General features: G+C 37.6%; 1 protein-coding gene across 1 annotated transcript in view; it reads right to left on the reverse strand.

The window, feature by feature from the left end:
* Positions 1-344: 344 nt before the first annotated feature.
* Positions 345-17,697, reverse strand: part of ARSB (arylsulfatase B) — an 83,466-nt gene continuing 66,113 nt past the window's right edge. The window contains exons 6-7 of the mRNA XM_017743715.1: positions 16,083-16,211; positions 345-15,537 (exon numbers count right to left, since the gene is read on the reverse strand). Coding sequence (XP_017599204.1) covers positions 15,272-15,537; positions 16,083-16,211 — 395 coding nt within the window. The 3' untranslated portion in view covers positions 345-15,271. The remainder of the gene's footprint in view (positions 15,538-16,082; positions 16,212-17,697) is intronic.

Here is a 17,697-nt window from a genome sequence, read left to right on the forward strand (position 1 = left end):
TTAACTCAGGATTCTATTGATCCCATCATAAAAACTCAGAATTTGAATCCCTGTCTTTAAATGGTTTGATGGCTCTCATGGAAAATGATCTTTCTTTCTCACAGCCGTTACAGTTATCTACACTGCAAATACTTCACCATCTCCCTATAAAGTATGTAATTTCTCTTCTATGCCATTGGTTTGTGTGTGTTCAGTGATAACCCTGTCTTCTGATAAGTCAATTACCTTGTCTCTCTGCAAAATAAATAATCTTACTCCCTGCCAATGGTCAGTTCTGACTACAGCATAAAACTTGTTTCCACAACATCTATCCTTGTTAAAGACAGATGCCTTGGATCACACACTTAAAAGCACAACAACAGCCTTTTATTTCTCAGACATTCTCTCACACACTAAGTTACAGTTCATCTTTAACAATGTTGTGTGTAAGTAGGAAACTTTGAATTGCATTTTTATGTTTTTCATCTCTGAAACAATTAAATTAGCTGTTTAAGAAGTGATGAATGATCTATATTATAACACAAAATAATTAGTTGGAGATAACATTAATGAAACACTACTGTGATTAGTCCAAGGAATACATGCTTTCCTTATTTGAACAGATAAGATGGAATCAAAACAATAGCTTGGAAACAAACTATTTGCATTTAGATGCAAATGATACTGATATTGCAAGGACATTGCAATGATTGTAAATAATAAGGAAAAATAAATAAGAACTGAGAATTATAATACCACAACTGATTAAAAGTAAACATTGTTAATGATGATAGTTATAGGGCTACTTAAGAGGAAGGAGAAAGGAAGAAGCTAATTGTGGAGAAAAATAAGGCACATATTGACCAAGAGTATTGCATAGTTATTACTGCATGCTTTTCCTGCACTACCAAAATATCTGTAAAGAGGTGTAGTGAATAAAGAAATTCAAACTTCCAAAGCCAAAATAAAAGAAATTGCTATTTCAGTGTATAAGATCTTACTTAGCTATTACCTACACATTAGAACTTGGTATGATAGCCAAATTCAATAATTATACATTACATCAACACTAGCTCACAAAATAATACTGTGGTGGCCACCATGCAGAAATAAGGCTGGGTAACTATCCCACAGAAACCTTTAAAACATGGGGTTTTGGTAGGTGAGTACATTTTAATTAAATCACAGATTTCAACTAGTACTTCTCTTCACATTTTTTTTTCTAGCCTTTATGTGGTAGTCAAGGGACGGTTACACAAGAAACTGGTGGGTACATTTGCAAAGTCACTGAATAACAAGTAACCACAAGTCATATCTCAACATCAAAACTAATTCAGTTGATGATCTTCCCTGGGAGTCCCATTTGGTTATGAATTGTTGCAGCAATTGGAGCACTTGGAGAAAATCCTAAAGAGGAAAATTGTTAAGTATATTTAGTAAACTAAGAATTACACCTCTTTGTTTCGAAGGAGTGATGCACCATGTTCTGTTGGGGAATTCACAGCATGTCCAGGACACAGTACACAGTCATTTCTAGTGCTGCAGGAAGAAAGGAAAGGTTCAAGGTCATTAAGAAATAGTCCCATTAAGCACTTTCTGACCAAGTTCTGACACTGAAAATTAGGATTGAAGTCACTGTTAATATGCAGAATATATACTCTGGCCTTGAAACAGCAAACAAAAAACCCCAGCCTTGTATGGCAAACTGCTCATGTTTTCCCAGTGATGTAACAGCAGCAAAATTAATAAAACCTGAAGTTAAGGATATATGCAGAGCTTTTATGTGTGTCCTCTACTTACTGTGTGTATGCCAGTCTTCTAGATTCACTTTTTTGGAACAGTCACTATTTCTAACAAGATTCTTGTGGGTTTGGCTATCTGATTTCAATCAACACATCTGACTCAGAGCCAAATCATAGTATTTCTTAAAGTGATTGTAGGCCAAGTGGTCTTCAGGAAGCCCAGAGTACATGCAGTTAAAACAAATAAGGAGCACCTTTTTATCTCTCATCTGTCACATTAATTAAAGAATGATAGTGGCCCTGAACCTCCATTAGTGCTATTCTAAACATAATAAGTGAATCACTCTCTCTTTAGAAAACAACCAAAGAGGAAACACTATTTTATTCTTCATAGTCTGGTCATAAAAAGTAAAATCCAGTGAATAAATATTTTGCAAGTCTATTAGATCATTTAAATGACAGGTATTTTACTTTTTCTCATGTAAATACAGAGAAAGAAGAAATGCGGAGTAACTCACATGAATAAAATCAAGTGGTTCTTTTCCCTATATTTGGGGAAACCATATTTATTACCAGAGAAGTGGATGGTCTGTACCGGAATTTGGACAAGTGATAACCATGGCTTGAAGCACAGATCCAAAAACTGAATAAATACAAGGAGGTTACATATTTAGGCATGTGTGAATCCTCTGCAATGTCCTTCGCCCCAAAAATTAGTTTTCAGTGGAATTATTCTGCATTTAGAACCTGCTAAAGAAAAACAAACATATTAAAGTGTTCAACTAGAATAACTTCTAAATAACTGAATATGTAAATCCAAGGCTTGGGGTAACATGGTTGTACAGCAAGTTGAAGTATATTCAGTATCTTTATATCGTTTTATTTTTCTCATAATTTTCAAACTAATAAACTTTAATTTTAACAATAACATTAAAATTCAATGTCACTGATTATGATTCACCATGCTAGTAATTTTATGTTGACTATGTAATTAGGATTTCCTGTTCTCTTTTCCCCTGATTACAGTCTTTCTTTGTTTAAATACAGCAGGCATTTATGTCTCTAACATCTTCCAGAGCTGCACTAAAAGACTCCATACCAGAGACAGCAAAGAATGCATAAATGAATGACCTTTACACTCGTAAGTCAATGGGGAAAGTTGGTATCACCCTCAACAACAGCACATTCTGTCAACTCATCTGAAGTTGCCAATATCATCACATTTACGATAGAGATGCAATTATGGCTGCAAGATTCCCACAGTCCTGCCAGATTCCTCAAGGGTATTAGCACTTGTCTGATTGCAGTACACAACAAAGACATTGTTAAAATATCAGTGCATCAATCAGGAGGAATTTGGAGACTTTGAAGTTTAAAAAAATAAAACAACAGTGTGGGAAAAAGAAGCAGCTACAACAGTTAGGTGCAGTTATGTTTGTCAGGTTTAGTTAAATGATACACTCTCTGTCTGACGAGTTTTATTCTTGATTTGTCAGAAACAGATTTAGAAATAACTTTTCTTTTAAAAAGAAATTAATTAATATCAACATTTATTTGAAAGTACTTCAGCTTTATGTGATGTCTTCCCACAAGGAAGAAACTAGCAAAATATAACGGAACATTAATCACCATTAACCATGAGTCTCAGGCTTCTAATTAAGGGAGTGCAGAGCCTGAGACTGCACTTCCTTAACAGTGTTGCTAGTGTTCCTTCCTCCCAGCAGCTAATTTCAAGAGGGTGTGCAGAAATTCTGAGGTGTTGGATCTATGAAGAACAGGGTGCAGTAAATGTAGTAAATGCATTCTCTTCTAAATCCCTCTCCACTTTGTAGGCAATGTATAAACTTCAGATGTACACAATTCACTAAGAGTGACAATGAAAAATATCACTGTTCTGGAATTTACTGTTGCAACATCCTTACAGTAAACATACAGAAATGTACAGGTTTTTATTTTTCTAATTTACATTAATAATTTCTGTTACTGTTTGGGTATGGATCCAAGCTAAAAGTCATATACCAGAGGTGTCAGCTATAGGGATGTACTCAAACTCAAAGTGTAGAATTCACCAAAACCTTGCTATTATTTACCCAGAAATTTGCACCAGCTGCAGGAATGAACTTCTCAAAATTTCTTCTGAAAGTCCAGCAAATATCATAGTTTTAAGAAATGTTCCAAAAATATGTATGTATCTCTTCAAAAGCATCTCTTACAGATTAGTCACAGAAGTGACTAAGGAAGTTCAATACATGCGGACAAAGCACAGCACATATATTGAAAGCACAGAGAAGAGCAACCAGAGATTTCCTAACTGCTCTCCTTACTACACTTGTTCCTACTGCAGACAAATCTTACAGAAGTTTACACAGTTCCAACTGAGTTTGCAGTTCGTATCATGCTTGCAAATAATCTGATTTTTTTCAAATAGCACTGAGGTCTTCCAATGAAGTCAGAGGGCACTCTGACACCAGCATGAACTTGAACAAATCCTTAATGAGAACAAGCAGCCAAAGCAACTAGATAATTTTCCTAGTCCAGAGTCCAGAGACTTTGCAATTACTATTGTAAAAAATACATATCCATCACACAAAGACAAATAAACAGAGATGATAGCAACAAGTAAAGCTGTGTGTCAAAATGTTTGTTCTATCAAGTGTCTTACAACCATATTCTGCAACTGGTGCAGCCATGGTCATTGGATCAGCAGGCTCCTGCGCTGTTAGGACAGAAGTGTGCTTGAACAGACATACTGTGCTTACAGAAAAATTGTGTTTTTAAATTGTACAGCTGCCCTTAACCATAACCATACCATCGGCAGAGAAATAACGAGTCTGTCAGAAAGAAATTACAGACTGACTAGAGTTGAGTTACTCAGAGCATGAAAAGATCCAATTGTTACCACTGCATACATATGCAGAAGCAGGCCACCACCACATGCTTGCTAGAGACCAGACATTAAAAAATAGAAAAAAAGGGACTAACATCCTTCTAATCACTGCATACCTATTGGCATGAATTAGCATAGCTCTGTTGGCTACAGTCGAGCTGTATCAGCCTCCTAATACAAGGTCTTGGCTCTTCTATGACTTTTTATTTTCATGAGTTTGGAACAATAGGGCTGAAATCAGAGAAATGCAAAAACATGAATTCTCAGTGAAACGTGCATAACTAGACAATGTGATGAGAGCAGGAACTGACAAGAGAAAGGCCAGGTCATGAAGCTTTCCGTTTGTACATGCCAACAAATCATTAAACGTGCGTGAGGATTTACAAATGCTACACGATTTGAAAATCTGTTCTGCCTTTAATTTTTTGGTTTACTGCCTTTGAGAGGAGAGGAATGAAGAGTGTCAGATTACAAAGTGGAATTCCTACTGCTGACCAGAAAACATTGGATTTCCTTGTTCAGACCCTAAGGGAAAGAACAGTAGCCACTGGTACAGCTTTTTGGAACTTTATTTCTAAGCAGTAATGTAAAGTTAAATATGGACCTACTTAAAAAATGTAGAAATCTACCAGATTTACTGGACTCTCTGTCCCTATGGGCTTTATTATGGGTCTACCAAAAGAAAATTCTATCTTAAGCATATTTCTTTCTAGGGTTTATAGCTATAATTTATTCTTTCTTAAAAATACTTTCATTTCTAGGTCTTCAAGCAGAAGGATGAGAAAATGGAGATCATAACATCTTCAATGCAGTAAATTTTATTAATGATAGCTCCTAAGGTCTGTTTAGCAGGTCTGTTTAGAGACTGAAATTTGATTCATAAATGTATGTTTGGTAACTTTCTCTGGAGTCATATCTAGATAACATTTATTTTAAAGATAAACACACAATGTTTAACTAAAACAACATTAAATAAGAATAGAATGTTTGCAATATGCATAGATTTAAAAACTGAGAGTTATTAGCTGAGAGAGTAACTTTCTCCTCTTCCAGCAGTGATATAGAGTAACAGTTGTCATTTTATCATATTTTCAGATTACTGTTCAAAATAAGCGATGATTCCACTACAAATACAACTTAATCAGTGAAAAATAATAAATGAGTTTTCCCTGAACTAAAACAATGATTTTGGTTTCTATGATAAATACGATAAATTTAATTCTGCTCTACAGCTTGACTGGGCCAGCTCATAAAACAAACTGGAACCATGACTGCACTTGGGGGCTGAGTGACCAACACCTCAAACAAAGCTTTTCCAAGCACAGCCCTATCTGTATTTCTCACAATACCCTGTCCTCTCCATCTTTTCATATGGGCAACTAAGACACATTAATTAATCATGAATTAATTCAGAATCTTCTGACTGCAGCTCATGGGCAAAGATCTTTCATGAGCACTGCATTCACTTGAAGCTATAGCCTTGCGTGGAATTATTCTGCTTTCGCTTTGACAATACAGAGAGATCTATGCAGTAATCAGCTCCTAAGACAGGAGTGGAAGGAAACAATGCTCCAAGGGCACTGCAGTTGTGTGTGCATTTGGGGCTAAGAGTTATGGACCCAAGCAGTGGCAGATCTCTGCTACATCTAGAATTTTGATGATTATCAGTGCATTATAGTCATTTATTACCTGGAAAAATTTAGGATTATACCAAGTGTTCCTAAATCTTTTCTTGCATTCTCATGCATCAGCAGTGCATTTATGAAAAGCACAATGGAAATAAACTATAGATAAAACCAGCATTTCCATTCAAAAAGAGGCCATTACTTCATTTGAACATGTCATCAATCAAATGTCATTAAACATCATTAAGTAAAAGGATGGATAGTGACTGTTGTCAGATAGTTGATGGATAGTTGACTGTTTCAGCTTTTGCTTGCAGCTTATGACGCTTACACTGCTATAGCCTCTGAAAAGAATTGTTGTTAAACAGTGTTGAGATAGCAGGGTCTCAGCATCCTCACAGCTTCTGAAAAAATAGATACTAAGTACTTCAATATTGGTATTTAGAATCAAAGACCCAAAATACAAAACTTAGAAGTACAACAAACCTACACAATGTAGGAGCTTGCTTTGTTTAGATTTGGGGTTTGGATTAGTTCCACACATATAATACATGTTTAGTCACAAGTTAAATATAAACTGCATCATTCACTGCATAGTACAAAAATCCTAATGGTATTTGTGAGTAACTTGCCTCTTAACACTACACTCAATTTTTATAGCCAGGAAGATGGATTCTTGCAATTGCATTTAATGCTATGAACAGCATAAACATTTGCATAGAAACTCCATTTTATGTTTTTGGAACAATAATTTTTAAAAATTCCTTTTAAAATTTCTTTTCCATATACCATGGCTTTTTCTTTATCACAAAGTAAATACAGAAAAAGGTGAATTCTAAAAACTTCTCCACATAAAGCAGTGTACATTAAATTCTTGTGTACTGTGGGCAGATATAATTACCAAAAAATCCTGTTGTTAACAAGCAATTATAACTCAAAGGAATTTCAGACATCTTATACCTGCTGCCTCTAAGAGACAATCTCTCAATCATTCACATTCCTAAATGTTTCTTCACAGTGGGCTACTTTCTATGGCAAATATAAACAGAAATGCAATTGTTCTACTCCGTTCCCTCCTATGTTTTTCAAAATCCAGATGGGGTATTTTCCTAAGTCTCCTTTGATATTATAAAAATGTCTATTTTTTACTCAGCCAAAGGCTACGCCATTTCAGCTGTTCAGGATTTTTTTTCTAATGCTGAATTTATGGCAAAAGAAAACTGTCAGTAAATTCCTAGCCAGGCTTCTCCACTATATTAGTTTTGGAGCTTTAGTTAGAAGCAGATTAATGTTAATGTATATGCTGCTCTTATCCAGTTGTTTAATATACCATGACCATACTCTCTTCATTATAGAGTAAAGTCAAAACAGAACTGAAAAGGCAGGAGAATGACTTTGTTTCTACAACATGTCACTGCTGGGGCTGCAGGGTATGACTAGACCAGACTAATAGCCACTTTGGGATTATTTCAGACAGTGCTTTATCCATCAAGTACAACTTGTAAAACAGAGTATTTCAAAACAAAGCAAAAGGGACAAAAATTAAAGTAAAAATTCAGTACATCTATAGGGGCCACCTACAGGGCAGCAGTGCTTGCTCTTGGGCTGGCAGTTACAATGTTCACAGCCTTTTAAAAAAGGCTCCTCTTACCACATACACAAGGGAAGACGGGAAGAAATTATGATCCTCTCCCGGAATTGACTGTTCTCCTGGAAAACTGCACACTGATGAGCAATATCAAGAAAACAGTTTGGAATCACAGAATTGCCCTGACTATAATCTATAGATAAAAAAGACCCCAAACTATTTGTTACTGGGAGTTAAGTACAGTTAAGCTGGAACTGAGAGTATGTTTGCTAGAAGTTAAGTCCACCCTCTGACTCAATGCTCTCAACATTCATCTTTTCATCATCCAGACAGACTCATTAAAGTTTTTTCCCAGTGAAGCAGGATAAATGTTGAAGGGTAAACTTAAGGGCTCAGATGTCCTTGAATAAGCCATTTCTGAGTTTTCTATCCAATAAAAATCAATGACTCCTACTTCATGAGTGTGCTTGGAGAATGTACACAATCAAGAAAGACTTCAACATCCCTGGTTAATAGGGCCATGGAGTGATGTTTCTGGCAGATTTGCAGGTCCCATGAAATGATTTGGGCAGGCCACAGATGTCCTGATCAAAGTTTTCCATTCATTACCACGGGCTCTATGCCCAAAATTACTCAATAAGCATTGCTGAATACCAAACACAGCTTACTTTGTTTGTACGTGTATTCACTGTGTTCTGACTCCTTGTTTGCTTGAAGAAATAGCAAGAAAGCATAACAGAAAAGAAAGACAGGGATCTTTTATTTTTATCACTGTCCTGAATGCCAAAATCTGGCAGCCCAGAACTGTGGCTTTGGTGCAGTACCTTGTTGTGGCTTTTGAAGATTCGTCCAAATAAACACTGCGTTCCTTAGATCCAAATCTAGCTATTCTGACTATACTTTTTTTCTAACTATAGTCCTGCAGACAAAATATAACTGCCTTTATTGCTATTGAGTTTAGCCAGGATTAGGGGATCAACATCCGGTAACTTCTTTGATGATGGCAGCCAGTAGTCACTTTTTTGAAACTTGCCAGCAGGTATATCGCCAAACTTTCCAGTATCTCTGCACTCCACCCCACAAAAACAACACTCTCAGGAGGGAACACTAACACAACAAGAAGTACTGCATCATCCTCTGCCTCTGCTAACCACAGTATGCAATTATCACAAGGGCCGTCACTGATCCCGTCCATGGTTGCATGGCTGACTCATTCTGACTGCTCTGTGCCAAAGTAAGTTTTTACTGTTCCTTGCAGCAGTTCTGCTCGATGTAGATGAGCTCATACATGAATTGTAAGGCACTGGAAGAAGACGGGAGAGCACTGGATTCAGAAGCAGCAGCTTGGGACCCCAGGGAATTCTTTACACTGTATATTCAACCAGGATCCTCCCACATAATAAACCAGCTTGAAACAAGATTGAGTCCACTGCCTGCAGCTGATAAAGACAGTAAGCGGAAAGAGTTAAAACATTCAGCTGGAAACCTGCTGGCAAAAAAATTGCTTAACCTCCTCAAACTTAAAATTGGCAGGTTTTTTCCCTCTTCTCTTAGCAAAAGCGCTAGTTCCACATTACAAATCTCAGAATCTCAGCTTATTTATAGTTAGACAGACATGAAACCTATGGGTCTACTTAGGGTGGGGCTCCAAAGGGACTGCCAATGAGCTGGAGAAATGGTCCTCTGACCCCTCCATCATGCCAGAGCTAAGGTCAATGTTATGAGAGACACACAGCCTCGGGGTCCAGCTCGAGTGGGGCCTGCGGTGGGCTGCCAAAGGAGCATGTAGGTAGGAAAACAAATTCTCCCTTAATAACTGCTACATCTTGGAAATGGTTTGCTGTTCCTACATTCAGGACAGCCCTAACCTATGCCTAGATTCTGGATCCCCTGGTAATGCTTGACATTGTATATTTTTTATTTGTCAAGTAATCTTTCATTTTGACTTTGACTTACGTGTTTTGTGATTCAGTTGCCTCTGTCATTTGGGTGTCCCTGGCCCTAGGATGACAAACATGGCTACACATATGGACTGCACGTCCCAGTGTGCCAAACTCCATCACACATGGATAGGAGCCCTATCAGTGGCTCTGTCACCATTTCTCCCCCCATCAGGACCCTTCGGTAAGTCTGCAACAGGGTGCCATAGGTTTAACAGGATTCCCTCTAACCTCATGCTCATTTACTGTTTGTTAAGAAAGCATGCAACACCTTTGGGAATACTGCTAGTAGTCTTACTACCATTAAACCACTTTGTCAGAAAGTAAGATGAGAGGCAAATTCACAGAGGCCAACAGGGACTGGTAGTGGAGCTTCAAATCCACACAGACCACAAGTGTTTAAACTCTGGGTTCTTCTGTTCAGATATTCCAAAGAGGATTAAACTCAGATGTTTATCCATGACCTATTTATCAACCTTAGAAAAATTGGACAAATTATTTTCAGGCTGAATATAGGGCCTTTGACTCAAGAAAAGATTCAGATCTTCCGTTTTGCTTATAAAATCATCCCTTCCTTGACTGTGTACATCTTTTTTACAAGTAAGCAATGCAAAACGAGTAGCCAGTGTCAGCATTCCTCCTAAACTTGGTTACTTTTCTGAAGCTTAAATAATTTCTAATACATAAAGATTAGGACTTTTGAATTCATAATGCTCAGATGTTTGCTAGATTAAGAATGAATCTTAAATTGGAAAGGGATGAAATGAAGTTTTATTTAGAGTTCAAAATACTTGCATTTTTGAATGTTACTCAAGTAACCACAAAACATACAAAGAATTCTCTATTTCCCAATTCGAAGCAACTGAACAGCTTACAACTCTTTGCAGATGCCAATCTAAACGTGTCAGCCAGATGTTTTTTCCCTAACCCAGTTCAATTAAAATGGTTTATGAAGGACCACCCATGGAAAATAATTAGAAAATAAAAAATAAAATAAATTATTTTGTCTACTGTAGCTGAGAAAATAACGAATCTTTGGATTTTAAAATACAACAAGAGGTAACAGAGGGTGAATTAAACACCCGTGTGAGACAATGATACGTCACAGTCTCTTCCTAGTAAATGAATTACATAAATTAGAATATCAGCAAGACATTAAAATGCAGCTTGCAGGACATAGAGAAAAGAGAAGACATAAAAGCCCTGCTTACCTCTGAAATTAAAATTACACATTTTAAAATATTTTCTAACTTTAGCCAAGGAGCTGACACTGATGGGAGTCAATGTCATTAATTACTTGAGCTTTTACAACTTAGGTGATGTTTTTCTCTTTTCCATTAAACTAGGTATCAGCATAAAAAAGCCAGTTAAAAATATCATTAACAGAAGTTTCCACTTCTGTGGGTAAGGCAACATCTTTCCTCATGTAATATAAGTGCTGAAAGCTGAAGGACACACAGGAATGTAGGGCAGAAATTTCCCCCACCTCCAAGTCCGGTCCCTTGTTATGGTGGCAACCACGATCTTGTAATGCCTACTCTAAACTACAATGTTACATGGGATACTGACTAAGAACAGTTAGCCTTCTAATCCTACATGACTGTATGTGTACACAGGGCACTAAATAAACGTGCACTACCAAAAAAGAGAGTAACATAAATTCCTTGGATCTTCTTGCCTTACATACTGGGGAATGGCTGTCAATATCTCCATTTGCACTTGATTGCACAAATAAACTAAACAAACACATTCTGAATTAATGAGAACTGATGGAACTTCTGTTCTTTGGATGATTTGTCTCCAAAAGACATTTGAAGGACAACATGCATCATTATGACACATACAAAAATAGTAAATCTAAAGGTCACAAAAGGTAATTTAACACCCTACTCTTTCAGAATCCCCTACTCTAGACCATGTTACTAACTGCATGCTACAATTAGAATATGGAATTCACAGTTGCACTAAACAGATAAATTAATAACTAACATAAATCATTGTATCTGTGTAAAATAAATTGATTGCAACAGTTAGAAAAGGGAACTGCAGTAAAGGTTTTTCTGGTGCTACTGAAGGAAAATGCAAGGTTCATCAACATGATGCAATAGCTTATAAAAAGGTTTTGTTGTTTACACTTTGTCTCCCTTGATGTGATCAGCAAATAACAGCCTGAGCCTCAGTTATCAGAAAGAATCTTCAAAATCTCAAAGGTGAAATGCTGCTGTGCTCTGAAGCCAAGATTGTCGTAGTCCGATTGGATCTCTCTAATTTACAGGACAACATAGTCTGTAAATTATTTTATGAACTCATTAGGAAAGGAAACACGCACATCCAACAAAGGCTCAACCCCTTTCATACAAATAAGACTAACATGGGAATTCACTAATTCACTCCTTAATTCATGAGGTTTTTAACTCACAAGTTGTCTAAGCCATAACTTAAAAGTTATAAGCAAAATACTCCCAGAGCTGCTGATGAAAGTGCTCATCCTTTCTCCTCTGTCACAGTACAGGCATCCCATGTATCTCACCAGGCAGCACAAAAACCTCAGCAGACTGGCTGATGTTAGATATGCTTCAGAGATGTTTGGGGCAAGCTGTCATATTTACACCTTCCAGCTTGAAAGTTTGGTCTACATGATTTCCGTAAATTAGTGGATTCTGAAGGAACTGACAATCAGTAGGAAGGACTACGGCTGCAGCAGACAAGTAGTGGCTTCATAATAACCTGCGCCCTTCCTGTGGGCTGCCTGTGTGCTGCTCCCACTTGGATCTCACGGCACTGGTCCCAACACACAGCACATAATTTGTACGAGCTGTGTGTTAGCAGGAACTGGGTAAAGAGCCACACAACAGAAAGAAAAGCTTAAATGTGTTTTATGGAATGGAAGGAGACATGATCAGGTGCCAGTTTGGACACTACTTCTACAGAACATATAATGTTTTTAATTTAGTATTTTAAATGTATTAGCTCATATGAAAGTTGCTAACCATAGTAGGAGCTTCTGTCACAGCAGATGTATTTTACCAATGAAAATACAAACTACCTGGAGGCAGGTAACAATCAGATGATTCTCCCATGTGGAAATGCATGATTGCGTGAATACCAACAGCTTAGAAAGTATTGTAAGGCTGGGCACTATGCCCAGGGCCCCAGTGGAAAGGTTGTGCAATCCAATCGAAGAGAAAACTAGTCTTTGAGGCTCTGAGTGATTATTTAGAAGGTGAGGAACAATCTGAAGAGCTTGCCTGGTCATATCCAGCTGCATGGATTAGCTTTCAGCCACTGATGGATGAATGGAGAAGGAAATTGAAATAGGAGGAATATACCCAATTAAACTGCACAGAATATATATATTGTCTATTATACAATAATTACTTTCTCTGAAACCACTTTTCTTCTTTCCTTGGCTCCAAGGCTGAAGATAGTGAATGAAACAGAATAGAAAAAAATACTGACATAAAGGAGCAGAAGTGACAAAGGAGTGAGAGAAACATGAAGCTCTTTGAGAGCAAGATAAAAAGCTGAACAGGCTTCTGGAGACCTTTAGCTTCACTTCTACTTGTAGAAAAAGCACCAAAGGTAGAAAAGACAAGCATTTAAGAGTAGATTTAAGACAATGTAGTGGAGAATCAGCTGTATCAGAAAGCGTAAGCATTTTCAGTTTTCTTGTTTCATCTTTTTTTCAGGCTTCATCTATTTTTTAAAAAAAATGCACAAATTTTGTCAAGCCTTTCTTTTCATTTATCTGTTTGCTAACAATTAGCACAAGACTCCCAAGAGAAAACTGGGAAGTTGTACAAAATTTTAGTGCAATTCATATGAGTTGGTCCCAGAGCCAGGGAAATGCAATTAGATGCCTTCTTTCTGGAGATGATGACAGATTGAGTTCTGCATCCTGAGAACGTAGCCAAGGACACTGTGAAGCAGTACCAGAACTCAGGGCTTGAGACACTAATAGAGAGCAGGCAGGTTATCTTGCATCAATTTGATGAGTAACTGAGAAATGTTGTTTGGCTTGGTTTCATCATGGCTCAGAGCCTACTTCAGGATGAAAACAGACTCCACTATGGTAATAAAGAAACAAAATAGGAGAAGAAAGGGTGCTTACCAGGCAGGTAATAAAAGTAAGGTTTTGTTCATCACAGAATTGTTGAGTAATTCCTGCAGAAAGGGGCCTTTGGAGTTCACTGGTCTCACCACCTCTACCAAACCAAGCAAACTTCAAATCTGATCCCACTTCAAAAATAGAATTGTTCAGAATCTTGTCCAGCCAAAGACTGAACATCTCCAAGATTAGGGTTGCCAGAGTCTCACATTTCCCATATTTAACTAAACTCATGGTGTGATTTTTTTCCCCTTTCTTTATATTGCATTGGAACTCCACATGTCCCCTGTGTGCTTTTCATCTTTGTGCATCTCTGAGAAGATTCTGGCTTCCTCTTCTCTATACTCTCACATTAGGTAGCTGAAGATAGCAACTCCTCTTTTCCTCACCGCCATGAACTAACCAGTTCCTTTATTCTCCCCGTGATCATATTCATAGTTCTCCACTGAACTAACTCCAACTGGTGAATATTTTTCCTGTATAGGGAAGTTTAAAATGCTCTAGTGCTGATAGAGGGGAATTAAGACTTCCCCTAAGAGCTGGCTACATTCTTGCTTATATGGAACAACATGTGGTTGGTCTTCCTCACGCAGAGAGAAAATGGCAACTCTTGTCCTAACTATTGTCCAGAAGAATGCCTAGATTTTTTTCCCCACAAAAATGCTTTCCCTCTGGTCATGGGCCAGCACGTACTCTTGAATGCAGCTACTCCACCCCAAGTGGAAGACTCTGCAATTGTTGAACTTCATGAAATCTTTATTCACCCGTATCTTCGACCTGTCAAGATCCCTCTACCTGACAGCCCTGCACTCCAGTTGACCATCGCTCTCTACTCCAGTTTGATACATTAAGAGTGAAAAAGAAATAGAGATTTTGTTGTTTTTATGAGGTTTTCTTTTTTTACTCATCCCTTTTCTGGAGGGAAGTACACGTTAAAGGCAAAAATTATTATGCCAATACAGATATGTAATAGCTTTCAATAGAATTTGTCTTCCGGACAAACATGAAACCAGAACACAGTATATTCAACAAGACTGATTAATTTTGGATGTCCCTGCTGCCATGATTCCTTTCAAGGAATTCAGTTCCTTTCAATTTCCTTCAAGGAAAGAGCCAATGTTTATCTTCTGAACTAAAAGTATATTCCAGACAAAGAATATTAAAATATATATATACTTTTACTAACATTTCACATATAATTTTTCAGAACAGAAGAGTGGGAAAAGACTGAAATAAGATTCCCACTATATCAAGAATAAGAAATACTGAATTATTCAAAGAATAAGCTCACAATTAGCAATAGTTCAATATAAAGAAAGTACAAAATACCTGACTAGGACTCTGAGTCCATAAACCAGACTCTGCTACAGAGGTTTTTTTGCAGGATGCAAAGCTGTGTGCACTATGCCCACGGACCCCAAGCCCCAGTTGCTGCTGGATCACAGTCAGGATCCTCATCAGGGTAGAACACGGGCACTGAACGTTTGTAATAATACTGAAGCCGAGCAAGTAGTTTTTCCACCACATGAGGATACTTTTCAGACACATCATTTTTCTCTTCAGGATCATGAATAATATCAAACAGCCAAAGTCTCTTTGTTGATGGATCAGACGATTGAATCTGTGACTCACTGAACAAAGACGGTGGAGGGAACCAATGACTGCAGCCTATGGAAACAGGAACAGACCAAGGGTCAATTCTGAGACAGAGCAGCAGTGTGGAGACACAGAGTTTTGCTGTAACTGATGAATTCACTAGTCTCTTGACAAACCCCTGGGCAGTGACTGTTGCTGCACACCTTAACTCTAGCCCTGCACCAGAGTTTCTCTAGTCCAGGGTTACCTAAATAGGAGTCTTATTTATGCAAAAAAAGCTGCACCACTGGGATTCAAAATTCCATGTAACTTTATTTCATATCAAATAATTTAATGCACCTTCTTCTTGAATTCTATGATCCTTATGGGTCCCTTCCAACTTGAGATATTCTATGACAGCTTTTTCACTACAGTTAAAGTAATTTGTAGACAAAATATTCGGAAAATGAAATAGTTTGGGTTTTATAAGTGCTCATTCTAGATCTTTGCATGTGGTCAAAAACCTAAGAAGTTAGCAGAATTACTAAAAGAAATTAAAATACATGAAACAAAATTAAACTGAGTTTGTGGTGGATAGGAGAAAGAATACACTGTACAAAAAGGAGTTATTTTGTTACCTGGATATCCAGTTAGTAACTTCCATTTGCCATGTCGTATTGCTGCATGCATGGATATATTGAAAAGTGTATCATCCCATGGAGAAGAATTGCTCTGTGGTAAAGATGTCCTCTTGTCAATGCCAAGACCTTAATCAAACAGAAAACAAAGTTAGGTATATTGCATATTCATGGCGCAATTTTTAGAACTCTGCTGGAAAATAAAGCAGTATCATCCATTTGTTTTTCTGCACTGGATAAACAATTTGTTGTATATATGTGCAAAGATCTGTGCTATGATTCAGCGGATGTATTTAACTCTGAGCTTGAACCGCATTTTAAGAACTTACCAGTGGAAAGTGTCACAGCTGAGGCCAGGTAACTGGACTCATTCTGTACACAGATATTATATGTGTATCTCATATACCTGTATTAAGAATGCTCAAGATTGGACTTGGTCACACAAGTGCCCGTATCTTTTTCCAGGTAGGAATACAGGATCGAAAGATCTCCTGAGTCAGTGCTACTACTATCAATTCTCTTAGGTCACTACAGAGAATGAGCCCCAGGTTCTGACCTGTATCAACATCAGAGAGCTGTCTCTCTGGGCTGAGCTGGCTGTGTTTATGAAGGTACACATCTGGTCAGCAAGCTTCTTCTGTGGCATATCTTCATACTGTCTTTGGAGGAGCTGTGTATGATGTGGCCCCATATTCAGATACTACAGAAGACTGAAATGTCAACTCTGTTCACATTCCCTCTCAAAAGGAAACCCGAAGCTCCTTCTAGGAGGGAGCTCAGGAAAAAAAATTAAAATGCATTGACCAGGGATGATTAGGAAACCAGTTTGTTATTGAAACCAACAGCGAGGAAGTGAGTCAGATGGGCACCCCAGGAGCATCCAAACCAACTTCCAGGTGAGCTTTCATAAATAAGGTAGGAGTTCAAGACCTAAAACCCAGAAGTTTTATATTAACTGTATCAGCTGACAACAGTTTACCAATGACTACCAGAAGGCAACTTCAATCAGACTAGGAGACGCATTAAAAGATGGAGAGAAATCAATGTTGATTTTCTAGCTTCTTTCAAGAGATGGTTTTCAATCACTTTAGGGACTCTGAAGGACTCAGCTGACAGATTTTCAGATGAGAATTCATGAAATGATGTACGATGATCGTGTAAGAGCCAATAGGAAGCAGAACTAGATATTTCTAAAAAGAGTAAATTCTGCACAACACAGTGAGGCAAATACATATCTAATGGAAAGAACAGAAAGTTGGGAAAGGAAATGCTAGGACACAATTTCTCTATTTTTTATGAAGGAGTTGGAAAGCTTCTATTTTCTTACTGGACTTTACACTTTGAGTTGATTTTCTCTAATAAACAGATTTGTGCATACCCTGATGCCTTTTCCTGGTCTTAAAATCAAGAGTCATACACGGTTAGAAGGGGAAAAGGGATTTTACCTTGGTATTTATTTTAAGGATCCTTAGGTGTACACGTCTAGGTCATATGCATCAAAATACACCCCGCCGAGTCTATCTCTGTGTCCGTGTCTCTGTGTCTCTCTTCTTCCCCCCCAACATTGGGTATAACATTATAGGTTTTACTGATTAGCATATCTATCAAAGATTCC

Source organism: Corvus brachyrhynchos, unplaced genomic scaffold (genome assembly GCF_000691975.1).
Source record: "Corvus brachyrhynchos isolate BGI_N302 unplaced genomic scaffold, ASM69197v1 scaffold8, whole genome shotgun sequence".
Classification (NCBI taxonomy): domain Eukaryota; kingdom Metazoa; phylum Chordata; class Aves; order Passeriformes; family Corvidae; genus Corvus; species Corvus brachyrhynchos.